Genomic DNA, 18,271 nt, shown 5'->3' with positions numbered 1-18,271 from the left:
CATGTGTAAACTTTGTAATTGTTTTCCTTTTTCCTTTTGCTTTTTGGAGCGGGGATAGAGGACCACGTGTAAACTTACAAGGGAATTTTCATGGCTTGTGAAATGACAACAGCTTAATTTCTTCCACATTTTATCTTTCTGAAATTTGACTTGAGTTTATAAGTATTAAACCAATCGGTTTCCAATAGAAATTTATACTCAATTATTAAATGAATCAAACTTGTACAAGCTAAACGAGATTGGTATAAACTCATATTATAAAATGAAAATAATTTTAAGTACTCAAAATTCTAATCTTAAAGTAGTAGATATAACTAGAATCATTATGATCATATCGTGTGCGTGTTGCACGTGTCAACACATGCACCCATACAAATTTATTTATATAAATTCTTTATTGAATTGTGTAAAATCTATAAATAAGGTTGTAAGATATAATATAATATTTTATCATGTAATAAAATTATATTGAATTATACATACAATTTTGGCAAAGTCAGTTTTTATTAGCTCATAAATTTAAATTGGTTTGTCTAATTAATTCAAACTACATAATATTAATAATAACTAACTAATAATCAGCATAAATTTTTGAAAAAAAAAAGAAAAGAAAAAGAAAAGAAGTGTAAACAGTGATCATAATCATCTCATATGAAGATTGAATAAGTTAATTAAGTAGCTCGTAAATAGGTTCGAATTTGTTTGAAAAATAAATTAGCCAAATTTGAACTTAAACATATACTCTATTCAATTCGATTGTAGCCTTATGTACACTCATAAGAATAGAGTAGTGACACAAAGATGGACCAAAAGAGTCTAATTAGTCAAATATTGATCATGTTTAATTAGCATCAAGACTTTCAACATATGCTCACAGCTAAAAAAAATCTTAGCAACGTGTTTTTGCAATTTCAATGGTAACTATGAATTCTTATTCAAAATGGATTTAGGGTTTGATGGATATCTTACTCAAAATTACCCAACTCGAGTCTCATTGAGTAGTTGATAACTGAAACAGAAACTCGTCTTTAAAAGGATCATGCAATAGAGTATGTGTATGCGTGAGAGAGAGGGAGATAAGTATATATGCATGTGTTTTACCTTCTCCGCAAAACTTGATGAAAGGACAAATTATTTTTTTTTTTTTTTTGCTAATAGAATGTCTTTTTCTTTCTATTTTTTTCCCCTGGGGAAACAACCCCGAGAACAAATCAAAGTTCATGAACTAAATCATATGCATGGATATCATTTTATGATTGCATGAAATTTAAATCTGATAACCAAGATTGAGATGCTCAGAAAAAGGAGAACCAAGATTGAGAGAGAGAGAGAGAGAGATTATGATGATGACGAAATTATGCGCCCCCCACCCCCAATTCACTCAATCATTGTGTTGAGATAAGATCACACCAGAGTGCAAATTGTATATTACATTGATTTCAGTTAAAAAGGAAACATCACTTAATTAGGAGGGGGCCATCACAAAACATCCGCAGTGAAGAACGGAATGGTGTCCCTCCGTGAGAGCTCAAAACTGTCTGTATCCTCACAGTTGCTTTACAGCCAAAAAAAATTCCGTCTGCTTTCCCTTCCCATTCAATCTTAATCTGCATAAAAGAAAATGGACCCATTGAATTTCCACGACGCCCAAATGCAGCTGAGTGTACGAATGAAGAAAAATCCTTTCTAATAATTTTTTTTTTTAAAAAAAAAAAAATTCTGGCCAGACAAAAAACTATTATGCATGGTGGCAATGTCGTCTATGTGCCTTGAAACAATCATCAGGATGAACTAATGCACGCAATTTCCAAAAGAATTCTTAGCCGTCTGTGAATAAATTCCATATTAAAAGCACATATAAAATAGAAGTTGCGATAGTCAAACATACCAGATCAGTCATAAAAATGGGCTGTTACAAATTTTGCAACTAGAGCTACCTTGACAGTTCTGCTTCTGCAGCTGACCTCATCATGTAATATCTATTGACTGCTATCAAAGGATCAAGCCCCATTTCTTATGGCTATGACTTTTCCATTCAAAGCCTAAAACAAGTTCCACAGCAGTCATTATCAGCAACCTGAAACTAAAACATAAAACAATAAGGGTATTTTGTTATTTGACTGTTTTGGAAAGATAGATGAGGAAAAAAACAAATGCTAGCTTTTGCTTGTAGTTAGAGCTATGACAGAAAATGACACACTAATAGGTGATGAGGAAAGCTGTACTGAAAAATATTGCAATTCTTGAAAATGGATGACGAGTTAAGGCCAAGCCTTAAATATGCTATTAAGAAAATGCAGAATATTTATAAAATGTGGCATGTATTATACGGTGAGACATGCTTCTAAGGAAGTGATTGACTTACTAATGGTACAAAATTTGAAAGGGAAATAATCGATGATCTTCACAAATTTAAATCTTTAGACAACATTTTGGTCTTGCTCATGTTGAAAGCAAGCATTGAGTATCTTCATCATGTCTCTGACAAGGATTGTTTCCTAGTTTTATTTGTAAGCAATCTTCCAAGAAATAGTCATAGAGAACAAATATTTAGCTGACATGTATATATTATAATTTATTAATCAGTTGATTTGAGGAAAAGATAAACTCTAAGTTTCTTTGAAAGTGATGGATAAAACTCCTCCATTTGAGGGTAGATTAGAACTCAAAAGTTATTCTTACTGGGACAAATTGCAACAAAGTCAATTACTAATTCAAAATATATTGAAATAGTTGAATCACCCAGGTAATTGTGGCAATCACAGACTAACAGGAGAACTTTTTAGTTGGTTTGTCAATGGTGTTTTTGAAGTTTAATTTTACCAACAAATTAAATTATCTGCTCTCTAAGATCAACGATTGCCTTCCAAAAGCTAACATCTATCAAGCAAAAATTTGCATAGTTGTGAAAATATTCAAGATCAAATTTCTTTTCTGGAAATGCAAAAGCATACTCCATCCACAATAGATTGAAAATCCTGCATTCAATAAAGAATATTCTCCATGAGGAAACACTCAAACATTTCATATTAGGCTGATAACAAAGCTCTAGCATAAAATCTCGGCACAATTCTTTGAAGTAAATATGTTACCATGGACATGAACCACATATATGAATGCTTAGAATTGCCAAGTCTAACTCCTGACAAAAACTGATAGGCTTAGTAGATATGTTAAAGTAGCAGTTGCAATATAGTAGTATATATTGGTGCCTGTTAACATCCCAAGTTAGTTGTGATGTGCATGCTCTATTCTCAATTCATAGTTGTGATGTGCATCCTCCGGTCGCTGCCTTTAAATTAATCGTAAAAATATCAAGCCTCCCATTTACTCCTGGCCATGTCATAAAGAAGAAATTGGAATCTTCTGAACTTATTATCTTGCCAACAATTATTTTTCTCAATCCACTACCACCTACAGCTAAACTACACTATCAGTTAAAGTAGATGATTTTAGAAATCTGAATCAAATGCTTAAGTTTTCTGAAGACAGTGGTATTAAATTCCGCAGTTACATGCCATTAACTAAAAGTGAGATATAACACCAAATATTACATAAGTGGAAATGTGACAAATGCAGTGCAAGAATATGGTTGATATTTCTACACAACTGTCATATATCACCAAAATCGTCCATACCTGGTGAAATAATAAAGAAGTATGTTTGTGCATCCAGTCAAGCATTTAGATGCATTCAATCGTGTTCCCCTTTCTTTTTTCTGTGTAAAAATTGAGATCCCATATATATCAAAGAGAACTTTTTCCCCCTTTCTTTAATTGAATATTGATGTAATTAACTGAATATGAACTTATGCATATATCTTATGTATCTATATTATATCTGTGTATAGCTTATGTACATATATACAAGTGTGGGTCGGTATGCATTAGTGAAACATGTCAACAATATTATTTTCTTACTGGCAAAAATTAACACACTCTAGATAAATTCTGAAAAAGAAAACTCATATCACTGTTTATAAAATGAATATCAGGCCATGAGACTGAAAACAAATATGGCTCAAGGTCATAAAATGTCCATCTTCATCCAAACAAGACAAAATTATAAATAGGGATTGAATGATTTCCCATTCCGCACACAAGGATGATGGTGATAATGACAACGTATGCCAAGAAATTCATGGAATGACATGCTGGTCAATTATGATGATGAGTACCAATTAAATATTCGCGACTTTGAAAGATAATTAAAAAAAACAAGGACATAAGGCAATAGCATGGCATCATTACATGGTACGCTTAATTGTCATTACTTGCCGTGCCGAAAACGAAAGTTGAGATCCCCATGAACATTATTTATCACCTTATTTCTCTTCTCCCTCACCCACCACCCAACCACCCACCCAAAAATAAAAGGAGAAAGAAAAAGGGTATTTAAAAAAGAAGCATACAAGAGGGATCAAAGCTGCCTACTTGGAGAAGAGTAATGTAAAGAATAGCTAAACTGCAGAAAGAAAGTGGAGTACAACAAGATCCAGAGAACTTGCTAACCATATTGAGTGCACATAGAAAGGACTTTAGTGCAAATTCTTGAACTGGAGCTACTTTCGGAACCAGAACTTTAGTTTTTCTCTTCTTTTTTTTGTTTTTGGATGAATACTATAGCTTTTTCAATGCTAAAATAAAATGACTCCGCAGAGGTGAAGAAAGCAAATGAGATAGAAGAAAAAGGAGACAGAATCCGACACCTACATCAATATGAGCTCTGCTATGTGGTAGAAAAATGTCAAATAAACAAGCAATTTTTATTTATTTTTTTTAAAAAAAATAGGTTAATTGCCTTTTCACCAACTGCTAACTCATTTGACAAGTTGCTCCCCATAAATTACCACCTGTCACACTCAGCAGCATCATTGAACTGCCATTCATTAGCTTTAAAAAACCTCCATTAGTCCAAAATCATTAAAAAAAAATATGAAATGATGGAATATATCCCAAGTGTAGAAACTCAATTTACATTAATACCCCTTAAAATTAAACAAATTTTAAAAAAAAATTAAAAAAGAAGCTATCAACAGCACAAAAAAATAAATAAATAAATAAGGCTCGCTAATTCTATGTGGGTGGTTCGATTAACCACCTCATTTTTTTTTTCTTATTTTAAGAAAGTGGGATAAGACTTATATATATATATATATATATAAACTATAAACTAAAACTAAAAAAGAAAAATTAAAATAAGAAAAAAAAATGGGGTGGTTGTCGAACCACCCATAATATGAAATGATGAATATATCCTAAGTGTAGAAACTCAATTTACATTAATACCCATAAAATTAAACAAATTTAAAAAAAAAAAAAAAAAAAAAAAAAAGAAGCTATCAACAGCACAAAAAATAAATAAATAAATAAGGCTCTGCCACCCCTATGGGTGGTTCGACAACCACCCCAATTTTTTTTCTTATTTTTAATTTTTCTTTTAGTTTTTAGTTTTTATATATATATAATTCTTAATTTTATATTTAGTTTTTTTTTTTTTTTGGGTTAATTTTTGTATTTTTTTTATTTGATGGTATTTCCATCATTTAACGTCTAAAAAACGCATATTCCATCTAATTTAAATGGTAGAGTTTTTTGTAACAAAATGGAAGTTCAATGCGATTGAGTGTGATAGGTGGTAGTTTATGATGGCAACTTGTAAATGAGTTGTAATTCGAGGAGGAAAAAGATAATTAACTCAAAAAATTATTATCATCCTTCTTTAATCAAAATATAGATTGAAACTTTCCAGTAGAAAGTGGATATTATATTCAATAAAAGGACTACTCAATCAACTAAACCTGCTGTACAACAGATCTTGAAGAGACTTACACACTGTCCACCAAAAACAGGATCAAGGAGAGGAGAGTTATATACAAGTCCTCTACAACCATGTGCACGATACATACCTGCATGTTGTGCATAAACAAAACCGTCAATGTATACAACAAGAGTTATACAGCATTAGGTAATTTAAGCGAGTATAAGCTCTCAGGAAAAAAAATATATAAAATCCTTAAATTTTTGCAGAATTCTAGATCAGCTATAAAATTCATAGGTTTTCTTGAATTACCAGAAGCAATTTCTTTTGGGAATTGAATGATGAGTGATGCTCTCATCGAGATCAATCAGGATAGAGTGTTATGGAATCTGAAGGAAAACAATCGAACACTTTCTTCTTTGGATTATCTGTAAGGAGAAAAGAACTTTCAACAACCTAATTAGTGAGTGATACCAGGCCACACATATTGGATTATAAACATTAGACCATACTGAGCATAAATAAATGTCTTACTAGGAAATTGTAGAAACATTTTGAGCATATAAGATAAAATGAAAGCAAAGCAAGCAAAAACAACAATTCTAAACAAACAAATTATGCAGAGTCCTACCTTCACACCTTGTGTAGCACATCTTGTTACATGGAGTTATGACCCATTCATCATGTTGAAGATCACAGCTGCAAATAAAATACTGATGTGAGCCTTTAAAATGGCACAAGAATCAGGTCTACCATCCATCATTTTGAACTATTATTAAAATAGGACAGAAGAGCCGACTTTTAGATCTTTGGTACAATGATGCAGCACATCAGGCAAAACAAAGAACAAAAGTTGACCACATAAAAAAAAATAAAAAATTTAGACAAATTCACATGCACTTATAGCATTAATGAAACTTCAAATATATTTTCACCAATTTCTTGGTGATACTGGAAATTCTCACTTCACGAGATGATGGGACTCTTAAACTCAAATAAAATAGGACCTAATTTTAGTTATCTTAAGAGCCAACTGTCATGCAAAATGCCAATTGCTAAATTCCAGACATTGATTAATGCCGAAAGCACTTATCTTATCATGGTTCATCTCTTTTAATGAAGATGATTATGTACTTACAGATTTTAGTCTCCTTTTACGGCTGCCTTCCCTTCTAATGACAGATAATTTCAAGCAAGAATAGTCCCTCGGTTAAACATCCAAACTTACTGACACAATTGTACATAGGGGCAAATGTAACATAATACTACATTAAACCACACAAAATCTAGTCTCTTCACAGGGAAAAAGTCCTTCCTCGATCTCAATAAAAAGGTAGGATAATCAAAAGAGACATAAACCAAAGAGATGATTCCAATCTCCAAATCTCAGTCTATTAAACTTGAAGTGCATCAAGCATAAATAGACAACCAAATTAAGAAGTATATGCACAAAAAATATGATTGTCCAACGCACAAAAAACAATCTTTGAGGCAGAATATAACAACAATCAAGGAATCATTGTACATGATTGGCCTACAAATGAGTAATGAAAAATATATTGGTTGCCAAGAACTGAGTCTTACAATCAGAATGTTATATTTAATTCAGACATCCTTGAATTATGAAGACAACATTTTTTTTTTTTACTTTTTAGTTATTTTGCTTCTCCAGTCCTTCCTGCTAACCAAACATAGAGTTGTCAAGTAATTACACATTAGTGATCAAATGGTTGTGGCATAATCACCACAGTCCACAGCTGAAGCCAGGTATGGGTGAGTGGGAATAATTCTCCCCACTGAGTTTCCAAAACTTTTAGGTTCAACTCAGAATTTCTAAAATTCTTAGAAAACCTATTGTTTGCACCCCAATTTTTTGAAAATAAAAGGTGCAATGACTTTGCAATACTCAAAAAGTTGAGGATTTGATTGTCAAACAAAATCATAATATTTCAACCAATCTTTGTGATGCCAGTTGAAATTCTGTTTATGTGTTTTCCAAACCTAGGCCATTTTCTATCTCAGTTCAATGAGCATATTCCTTTAAAATGAATAGGTGACCAAAAATATAGAATTTCTTGTTAGTGTTCTTCCTGGTTGATTTGATTGTCTTTTCTTTCTAAGATTTTTTTTTTTTTTTTTTCACCTTCATTTTTTGTTGCCTAACAAACATAAAGGGGCAAAAAATCAAAGAAAATTTGTCTTCGCTTTGAATATTCAAGTGGCAGAAGTGAAGGAGAAATCCATTGCTTGTTTTTAATCAACATCAATTAATACTCAATTTATAGCATACATACATATAACATAAATAGGTATATATTGTGTCAATTACTGTTCATTGCCGCCACTGAAGAAATATCCTGGCTCCCTAGGACTATTATTTTTTACATGATAAAGGAAGTAGAATTAGTGAATTACCTAGAAGACAGCAGTTCCTGCCAGCTTATTACCAATGAACCTCTGTGATTATGAACTCGCTTATTGAAGATCATCAATCACCAGTAATCACCACAAGAGCAAATCCCATCCTGAAAGTGATGGAACCGATTCATATCTCTGACAATAATTTCTCGCTGCACAACCTTGGATATTAACTTTACTGCAGCATGACAATCCACACATATTCGGAGATTTTTAATGATACGAATAGGTCTTCCAGATGGCGTTTTAATTAGCCCATAAGCAAGAGCTAATCTTTCACTGTGCACCCAAAGGAGACGCTCCTTTTCATCATCATCCACATCAAGCAAAACTGCATTACGATTAGGAACATATCCCGCCTTCCTGATTTTCATGTTCAATGAATCCAGCATCGCATTAATCAGTTTCATGTCAGGATGTAACGTATCTCCAACAGTGAAATAATGAACTATTCCCTGGTTCTCAATCCAACTTAGGCCCGGTTCCTTCTTTACCCCTTTCCTTTTCATGTCTTTCCTAACTGAAGCCATGTTTTCCCACCTCTTCGCAGTAGCATATATATTTGACAACAACACATGGGCAGCCTCATCTTGGGGATCCATCTCAAGCACACGCTGTGCAGACATTCTTCCAAGATCAACATCGTTGTGGATAACACAAGCTCCAAGCAAAGCACGCCAGACCATAACGCTGGGCTCAAATGGGATTTCCTCAATCAACTTGACAGCCTTTTTAAGATGGCCTGATCTCCCCAGAAGCCAGACCATACAAGTATAGTGCTCTATACATGGTTCAATGCTATAATCCTGCGCCATAGAATTAAAATAAGTTTGTGCTTGATCTAACAGCCCTGCGCTGCTACATGCTGATAGAACACCAACAAAAGTTAACTTGTTCGGTTTACACTTCATTTTTTGCATCATTTCAAAAACTTTTAGAGCCTCTCTCCCCAAACCATGCATAGAATACCCTGAGATCATGGCATTCCATGAAACTTCATGTCTTTCATTTAACATGTCAAATACCAAACGGGCATCTTTAATGCTGCCACACTTGGCATACATATCTATCAAAGCATTAGCGACAACAATATTCTTGTCATAAAAGGTTTTGACTGTCAAGGAATGAATCTGAACTCCTGAATCCAATGCTGCTAGACTTGCAGAAGCACGAAGAACACTAGAGTATGTCACTTCTGTTGCCTGCACTTGGTATTCAAGCATGTTTAAAAATAACTTCAGTGCCTTCTCGCCATCACCTGACTGCACATAGCCAACAATCAGAGTGTTCCAAGTCACGTCATTTCTATTGGGTGATTCCAGAAATAGATCCATAGAGTTCTCCATCCTTCCACATTTAGCATAGACATCCATGAGGGCATTGGAAACAAACACATCCAAGCAGAGACCAACTTTGAGTACATGGGAATGGATTTGCTTCCCCAAAACTAAACCTTCCATAGTTGCACAAGCTTGCAGCAAACTTGCAAATGTAAACTGATTAGGGACAACAAAAGCTTGCCTCATTCGACAAAACAGGTCAACAGCTTCTTCACTCCTACCACTTTGAGCATAGCGTGCAACCATAAAACTCCAAGGAATCACATCTTTTTTAGGGATCTCCTCAAATGCCCGTTGAGCATCATCAATGTCCCCGGACATTGTGTACAGTTCAAGTAATGCAACACCCACATAAATATCCTGTTCATAGCGAGTTTTCAACGCACACCCATGAACACTCTTTCCCGCATTAAAGGCTTCTAGTCCAAGACAGGCCTTAAGCACACCAGCAAAAGTAAAATTGTTTGGCTTGAACCCTGTTATCCTCATTTGAGAAAAGGCTTCTAACGCCTCTTCAAAACAACCATTCTCAGAATAACAAGCTACCATACCACTCCACGAAACAATATCCTTGCAGATAATTCCATCGAAAACCTTTCTAGCATTAGCAACGTGCCCACTAACAGAGTAAGCATCGACAAGTGCGGTCCCGACAAATGCATTAGAGTCATGACCAAGCTTCCAAATACAAGCATGCAATGTCCAACCTGGCTCAGCCCATCCCATACTCACAAGCGTCTTCAAAATCGAGGAAAAAACAAAAGGATTAAGCTCGTGACCCTCCCTATGTAACCTAACGAACAAATCCACACCCTCAGTGAATCGAAACACCTGCGCGTACCCCTGAATTAACGTAACAAACGAGATCGTATTTCTCTCGGGCATTTCGTCGAACAGTATAACAGCATCACACAACAGCTCAGATTTCACGTAAATGTTGAGCAGAACGTTGTAAGCGAACAAGTCCAAACAGCCGCCTCTTTTCAGAATCTCACAGTGGAGACCCTTCCCTGAGGTTGGGTCAGCGTTTCGGATACAATCTTGAAGCATAGTGGCGTAAGCGTGAGAGTCGAACTCTGAGCTGGGAAGCTCTATAGAACTCGCGCACGGCTGGGCCAATTGGCCCGCTTGGGCTGAGAAACAGCGTCGAGGGAAGCATGGCCAAGCTCTGCAACTTCCACAATGCGTTGCGAAATTTACACAAGAAGGCAGAGTTCTGTGACAAAACAATCTGATCATGCGCGTTGGATTCTCAAATCTCAAGCTCACAAATTCAAAGATCTGAAAACGCAGAGCTTTGAAGTTTGAAGCTCAGTCTCTGGTTCTGGTAAATCAAATTTAGCCATGTGCAGGGAGCAGAAGAGACGAGATTAAAACGGTGCGTTTCGAGGGAAGCATGGTCAAACGGTGCGTTCTGAACTTCTGCGCAAGTGAAGACTGTTTGGGCGAAGACGGCGGTCATGCTTAAGTGTAACCCTAAAACGACATCACTTTTGGTGGTCTTTAGGAATTAGGGTTTCCGGGGTCCTCAGTCTACGCACTATATAAGGTGCTCTATATGCCTCTGACTATCCGCGTATTCGCTGATGGACTTTCAGCGCCTTCGTTAGAAAGTGTTTCGTTTTCTTATTTTCTGTGTGCCCTTCTCTGATTTTGTTTCTCTTCGTTTATTTTCTTTTAAATTTTGGTTTTGATTATGTGAAGGCGAAGATGAGGATCTGAGCAGATGATGAGAGATTTAGTATTAATACTGATTACTCCATGAAGCTATCAATAATCGAGCTTTTTAAAACTGATGCTCAGCCAAAATCATTCCTTCGCCCTATTCACAATTCCTTTCATTATTTCTAAATATTTTTTACGTGTTTAATTGATTATTTGCTTCGTTTTTCCAATCAATTGCCGTTTGAGTCTTTCCAGAAACAAACAACTTCGTTGTTTTTTGCATTTGAAATATTGGGTAATAAAATTACTTACAATAGAATGGCAAGATGATAGTAGGAAGATGGAGAACATAAGAATGAAGATGATAAGCAAAATTAGATTAGAGAGTCATAGATCTGTTTATAGGTTTTGAATTATTTATCAAATATCAATTGCGTTTAATTTATTGTCCTCAACGAGTGTGAGGATTGGGATTTATTATTATTATTAGGCTCATTAAATTTCTGTAAATCTTATTTTCGTAACAGATATACTCATCCCATCCCATGTATGATATCGCTATCCTACTTAAAAGTTCTAGACATCAACAACCTCTTGTTGTTTGAATTGGTGGCAAGATTTTTTCCGTATTTTTGTACATTATTTGTTGATGGATGGATTTATGGTTTATAATTAATTAGCATTTCCTTTATTAAAGGATTTGTTCAATTGAAGTCCATTTGAACTTAGCCCAGCCTAGCCTAAGTGTCAGACAAAACATGCTGTTCTCTGGGCTTAGGTTTTGGTAATGCATAGATTCGGATCTACTCTCGTACAAAGCTTTAGTTGGGCCTTCAATCTTAGAACATAGCTTTTGACTGTCCGCGTGCGTCGCGCTACTTCGTACTTATGGTCGCCAAAAAAAAATAAAAGAAAAATAAAGGCTAGTTTGGTAAAGTTTTGAAATAAAATAAATAAAATATAGCATAAAAATTAAATATTTGATTGATAAACGTGGGTCAAATATTAAAAAATTGAATAATGTTACATAAAAAATATTTTTTAAAAAAATGTGTCAGACTCCACAGTGGTCATTGAAGCCGGTCTTGACGGTGAACCTATAATTGTTCATTTAATTTAATATGAATTTCCTTCTTTAATCAAAATTAAAAATGCAGTTATTAATGCTTTGTTGAACTTTTTTCACGTTTTTAAATATGTTACAAAACAAGATGTTTTCAATTAAAGTCTACTCTACGGCCGAATTATTAACATAAGAGAAATCTCATGGGCCTAACTTGGGAAATACCGCCATCAGACTCATGGGTTGTTGGTAATGATTTTCACGTGACAGAATAACATGTCAACGACCGCACTTAGACAATATTAAAGCCAAGAACAAGAAAACTTCAAAAGGGTACGTTTCTCTCAAATAAAGAACGTTATGGGGAATCTTCAACCCCGGATATAAACACGTTTGGATCAAATAACACTCAACCTTCTCACTTTCAGCCTACCCAAATGGAATTTAATATGCCTATCCATCTACCTAAACCAAAAGTTTCTTTCACCCGATCCTTATTTTATTTTATAACTTAGGGAAAAAAAAAATGTAAAAATTGGTTTACCTGCTTTCGAATATCAAAATGTTATGAGAGTTTTATGGAGTAATTATACATAAATTACAAATTACTCTTTGAATTATAGACTTGTGATGATTTCCTTCCCACATTTCTTATATCTAGTAAAAAAGGTGGTGGTTTTCAAATTTCCCACATTTCTTGTTTGAATCCCATGACAAACATATTTATCGAAGCGTAAAAACAAGTCATCATGAAAGTGATGCTCCATCCGCAGAGAAAAGGGAAAATTCACGTGAATACAGGGCGCTTAACTTTATTGCACGGCATAGACAAAACGACCCACCGAATCCAATTTAGGGTATGGATTAAATCATACGGAATTCAATCGTAGTAAACATCTGACACAAACTATATAACTTGATAAATAATAAACAAATGGCTTCAAGTCCACATGGATGACCCACGGGAAAAGTCCAGAGGAAGGAGGCAGACTAGTCATAGACAAACAAAGTACAAACACCCATATTACTAAAAACGTGAACCACCTCTGCGGTCTCTTCGGTACCGAGCTATTCTATTGGTACACCCCCCATCTGCCTAAACAGGAGGAAAAAACAAGCTTACTAGAATAAAGCTAAAATCCTTCAAACGACAAAAGCATTTTACAACTACTTGTGCTACAGCGATCTTCTGTCATGGGCAGAAAACGCGTATTAGGTGTAACAAGCATAAGGCGAAACTGAAGTCAACCTGCACAAAAATCAAATCCACGTGTCATTCATTTAATGTGGAACAACCTGTTATGCAATTTCTTACATTAGAAGACACAACACGTTACAACAAAAAAAAAAAGACACATAAAACTTTGACGTGCATAGAAAATGTCTTTAGTCATGGTCATCTCTGGTCGGCAACGGCATGGCAACCCCAGTCAACAACCGCGTGCATAATTTATCGATCGAGATTTGCATCAATTAATAGATTTAAGATTCCAGCAACTTATACCTTTCGCCGATTGTAAAAGGGACAAATAATTGTAGGGGTTCTCCAATTAACTATAGAGATCTCTAATAATTGTATGTCTAATAATAGTCCATGTGATGTGAATCCTTTATTTAAGAATAAAATATGTTCCTTATTGTTACGTACAAATAAGGCTGATTAAATTTAGAAAATGTGGGGAGTAAAAAGAATAAAATTAGGAAACTGTTTACTAAGATAATCCATATCAAAGAGGGGGAAAGATATAGCTCCCAACCACCGCGAGATATGAGTAAATGTTAGTACTTGTATCCATATGTCAACAGAAGATATCATATCCCTTTAGATGGAAGATATAGAAAACTCAATCATGACTTCAAATCCTGTTCCCTCCTCTGATTACAATAACTGATATATTCTTCGGAAATGTATCTAAAAATCACCTTATCCATTAATTTCAATCAAATTACTTGCGGCGTAGAATTTTTTTTCTCAGAATTTAGTAGTTAAAAAAAAAAAAAAAAAAATCCTTGAAATATTCGCACAATATTCTTTTACTGAACAATTTATGTTCCTTGAAATTTCAAACATTCCCATTTCTTCCTTTAAAGTTTATTACGTTATTAGTTTTAATGACAGAAATAATTATGTCACTAGAAAATAAACATATGAAAGATTAATTCTTTTAAAGTCTAGGGACAAAAATTGGAATCTCCTCTATATTTCACCAACAGAAGCACAATTTTAAAGAGAACAGAATTTTAGCAACATCAAAGCACAAGAAAAGAGTAATATCCAAACATGGGTTTTACCTCTCTTTGCGCTTCTCTAAGAATCTTTGCAACGACTTTCTTCGTGCAATTGGGAGATCTGCAATAGTCACCAATAATTCCCTCATTTAGAAGACAAGTATTTTACTATATAATTTAGCATTCTGTGCAATGATTTTGAAACCCCTGCCTACCCATTCAATCTGCGCCACAAAATACCCTATTATCATTTCTACCACTATTGCTAGTGAAGAAGTTGCTTCAATATTACAAAGTTTAAACTTCCAACAGAAGTGAAAATTAACTGTCACTAACCTCCGTTCAGTGTATCGAGCAGCTGTTGTTGGTCGCTTGAAGGAGCTGCAAGATTCATCGAATCGAATGTTCTTTCCAGAGCAAGCTTCAAAATGTTCTCCGCCTATACAAGTAAAATCGTCCCCAATTACACCCAAAAAACAAGAACAAGAACAAAAACAACGATAACCTTGGGAGGGGGGAAAAAAAAAAAAAAAGGTTAAAATTAAGCAAACCTTGTCTCGAGGCGCTTCGAAAACCGAGACAGTCCCATTGTAGAATATCGTTAAAGGTGCTGTTTCTGAAAGGTTCTCAGAGCTAGGCCTGGAATAGAATTTTTGTTTCAATGTAAATTTTCCATGGTTCCAGAAAAAGAAAGAGACAGAGGAAAACAAGAAAATACATGTGAAATTATCGAGTACCTGAGTGTAGGAGGAGTATAGACAGGTAAAGCGGGACTCGAAGGCCTCGAAACCGAAACCTTTGAAGGAATCGGGTTGCCGCTTTCGTAGCCGTGGTTCACAGAACCGGAGGAAATCACGGATTTGAGAACTTCAGTGTTGATCTTGGAAATGGGGCTCTGCATACCTGCAAAAGAAGAAACGCAACCTTCAACACCTACGCATATATAGCATAACACATGATAGGGAGAGGTAAAGAAAGAAATTGTGAATCAAACCGACCTCGAATGCTTCTCTGGCGATCAAGAAACTTCTGGAACTGAGATTTGGAAGAGCTCTCTTTCTCCATTCCGAAGAAATCGAGCTCAACGGTTGCCCTCGACATCTTCTTCGTGCTTTTTAGAGATGAATGAGTTTGGGTTTGGGTTTGGGATGAGGAGGAGGAGGAACGTGATATTTGAAAGGAATGAGAGCGTTATAAAAGGGCGTAAATGATAGTCACGAGGTTCATGAGATTTGAAAAGAAATGACAGAGCGACAGACAGAGGAAGCGCCTAAAGCTCTAAATGCCACACGTCTTCCACGAGGTGTCTTACAAGGGTCCAACTTATTTATATTAATACAACCTAATTTTTGCAATATATTTTCCAGCTTCAGTCTCTGCCTCCTGTTTGCTGTTTGACTCCTGTATTCTTGGCCTAAATTTGTTGAATATTTCTTAGACAGATATTTGGAGCTGTGGTCTAAATTTACTTGTTTGACAAGTTTGCCCCTAATTTTGCTATTATTTTTTTAAATAAATCGTTAAATCAGTTCTTCGAATTTGGCCCTTTCACTTCTTTAAATTTTAGTAAGTTATATATCACTTTATATGATTCCTTATCTCATAAATAAAACTTCCAACCATTTTTTTATAAGATAATTGTGAAATTACATATTCACCATCTTTTATAAACAAGTCATTCATTCAATCCGATTTGAATGGTGGTCGACCACCTTAGATTTACCTTCTCTTTTTTAAAAAAAAAAAAAAAAAAAAAAAAAAAAAAGAAGGTAAAATCTGTATGAAATGAATTATTTATCACGTAGAGATACTAATTTTAAATCTCAAATAACTATTAGTCAAATGGTCAGAGCCCATTAAAATGGTTCAACAAATTTCCTTTTTTGTAATATTTCCGGTATGCAAATATGCAATGCTGTTTCCTGGTCTTGCTAGCGGACGCTACATGTAATTTCCGAAAGGACTAGCCTTTTCTAGATGCTATGTGTAAGTTTCAAGGTGTTTTGTCCAACTTCTTTATTGGCTTTTGAATGGGTCTCGCGCTTTTACTTGTTTTTGCTTTTCTTTTCTTTTTTTTTGTCTTTTTGCACTATTGTTGAAATATGAACAATATGAATCACATTTCTATAGAGACCGAAATTGGTTGAAGAAGTTGATTTGGCATCAAGTGTTAAATATTTTTAGGTTTGGAAATGGACAGCAAGCAATTGAGCGAAATGGTCTTGGCTTTTGAACAAACTTGACCAGGCTTCTCAACTCATTAACTAAAAATTCTCAAATGTTAGAATCCCAAAACGGTAGCCCTCAATTCAGGTTCGACGATTAATACGGTTGTCCTCTTTTTTTTTTTTTTTTTTTTTTTTGGCACATGTGCAGTGTGCTGGCGGTAAAGAATGGGGGAATAGTATCTCCTATTTTAAGATTCAAATTAGATTTTACATTATCTAAATGTGCATATGGTATTACATTGTTTCAAATTATATATATATATATATATATATATATATATAAAAACTAATAATTATTATTATTCTCTATTTTCGCTTGAAATGCAAAGAAAAATGAGCTAATTTTATACTTGTTTGATTTGCGGAATAAACTCCCAGAGTGGAATGGCTATTTTTATAGAATAATCATTTTTTTGTTTGGTCTGTGAATAATTATTCCCATGTGAATGACTAATATCATACACACAGGAATAGTTCCTCTAAAAAAAAAGGAGGAATAGCTATTCTTGATGGAATGTAATCGATTTTCCAAAAACACCACCCATACCTATTGGGATGGTCGGCCACCCATAGAAGAGGCTGAAAGTGGCGCTGCCACCCCAAAGCTCCTCTAAGGAATAGGAATAGTTAGTCCATTCCATTCTCTTTTATTCCCAATAATAACTATTTAATTTCTTAATGGAATACGCATTTCGCGAACCAATTAAACGAGCCCATATTATTATGCATCCACTTGCATTTGTTTAAATTTGAAGAGATCAACTTATAAAAATTGGAATCAGGTCATTATTCATTAACTCTAACTAAAAGTCATGGAATTATGGTGGAATTTTTGCTTGTTTTGAACTATATATATATTCTAAAAAAATCAGAAATAGTATTAAAATTTAACTCCAAAACCCTCTTCACCCTCCTAAAACATCTTAGCTATTGTATTATGAACAGGTCAAATATTAACAAAAAATCAACTAATATTATACACTTCTTTTGTGTTAGACAACACCAATATTACGATTAAAAAGTTTTTAACTCTCAACTTATTAATTACTAAACAATAGGCCATATTATTTGATCAGATTTATGCCCAATTTTGTACCCCTTAACTCGTCATAGATTCAAAATTAAATAGATTTGTAAAAAGTTTATATCCATTCTTTAAATGAATCTAACGTTGAAAACAAACAACTCCTCTCAAGGGCCCGCCCATTGTATATATTGAAATAAGATTCACGTGCAATTTAGACAATCCCATCATCAGTTCTGTCTAAAGCAAGTTGATGGAGATTAGGTCCCATTTGCCCAAATAGTTTCGGCAGGTTGTTGGAAAACCGGGGGGCAGCAAAATGTTTTTGTGCGGTTGGCACTTGGCAGTGCATATTGCCCAAGTCAAGTGTGTGAGCATTGCGCCACTGACCCACGATAGCGGGTAACGTAGACGCAAACAAAGAAGCTCAAGAAGCATGTGACTCAAACCCCTTCAGTCACGTGTGTGTAGACTTCCCTAGGACACAACCCATTCCCATTTAAAGTTTTGATAGCGTGACAGCAAAAGTCAGTCGTCCACCGTA

At 34.7% G+C, this 18,271-nt stretch overlaps 2 protein-coding genes and 1 non-coding gene across 7 annotated transcripts; 1 reads left to right on the top strand and 2 right to left on the bottom strand.

Annotated features, from left to right (window-relative positions):
- Positions 1 to 1,252: 1,252 nt before the first annotated feature.
- On the bottom strand, positions 1,253 to 11,344 carry LOC132179259 (putative pentatricopeptide repeat-containing protein At5g13230, mitochondrial). 5 transcript variants are annotated; one of them, XM_059591943.1, is made up of 7 exons: positions 8,176 to 11,344; positions 6,392 to 6,459; positions 6,073 to 6,188; positions 5,832 to 5,908; positions 3,639 to 3,718; positions 1,889 to 2,083; positions 1,253 to 1,607 (listed from the first exon to the last, which is right to left on the bottom strand). In XM_059591943.1, the coding sequence occupies exon 1, from the start codon at positions 10,755 to 10,757 to the stop codon at positions 8,253 to 8,255; it is 2,505 nt and encodes an 834-aa protein (XP_059447926.1). In that variant the 5' UTR covers positions 10,758 to 11,344; the 3' UTR covers positions 1,253 to 1,607; positions 1,889 to 2,083; positions 3,639 to 3,718; positions 5,832 to 5,908; positions 6,073 to 6,188; positions 6,392 to 6,459; positions 8,176 to 8,252. The 5 variants fall into 5 exon arrangements, with proteins under 5 accessions (XP_059447926.1, XP_059447924.1, XP_059447928.1 ...); XM_059591941.1 differs by lacking the exon at positions 3,639 to 3,718; XM_059591945.1 differs by lacking the exon at positions 3,639 to 3,718 and having other exon boundaries at positions 1,938 to 2,083.
- LOC132180143 (small nucleolar RNA SNORD36) lies at positions 11,239 to 11,320 on the top strand. The gene has a single exon (XR_009440037.1). It is a non-coding gene; the product is annotated as a small nucleolar RNA SNORD36 (small nucleolar RNA).
- A 1,729-nt stretch (positions 11,345 to 13,073) lies between the features above and the next one.
- LOC132178525 (protein TIFY 9) lies at positions 13,074 to 15,737 on the bottom strand. The gene is made up of 6 exons (XM_059590962.1): positions 15,474 to 15,737; positions 15,213 to 15,378; positions 15,027 to 15,114; positions 14,812 to 14,914; positions 14,539 to 14,596; positions 13,074 to 13,495 (listed from the first exon to the last, which is right to left on the bottom strand). Exons 1-6 carry the CDS (start codon positions 15,574 to 15,576, stop codon positions 13,459 to 13,461), a joined length of 555 nt encoding a protein of 184 aa, XP_059446945.1. The 5' UTR covers positions 15,577 to 15,737; the 3' UTR covers positions 13,074 to 13,458.
- Positions 15,738 to 18,271: the final 2,534 nt, after the last annotated feature.

The sequence above is a fragment of the Corylus avellana genome, chromosome ca4 (genome assembly GCF_901000735.1).
Source record: "Corylus avellana chromosome ca4, CavTom2PMs-1.0".
NCBI lineage: Eukaryota > Viridiplantae > Streptophyta > Magnoliopsida > Fagales > Betulaceae > Corylus > Corylus avellana.
Note: the sequence above shows the minus strand (reverse complement) of the source record. Positions and strands in the feature narration are given on the sequence as shown.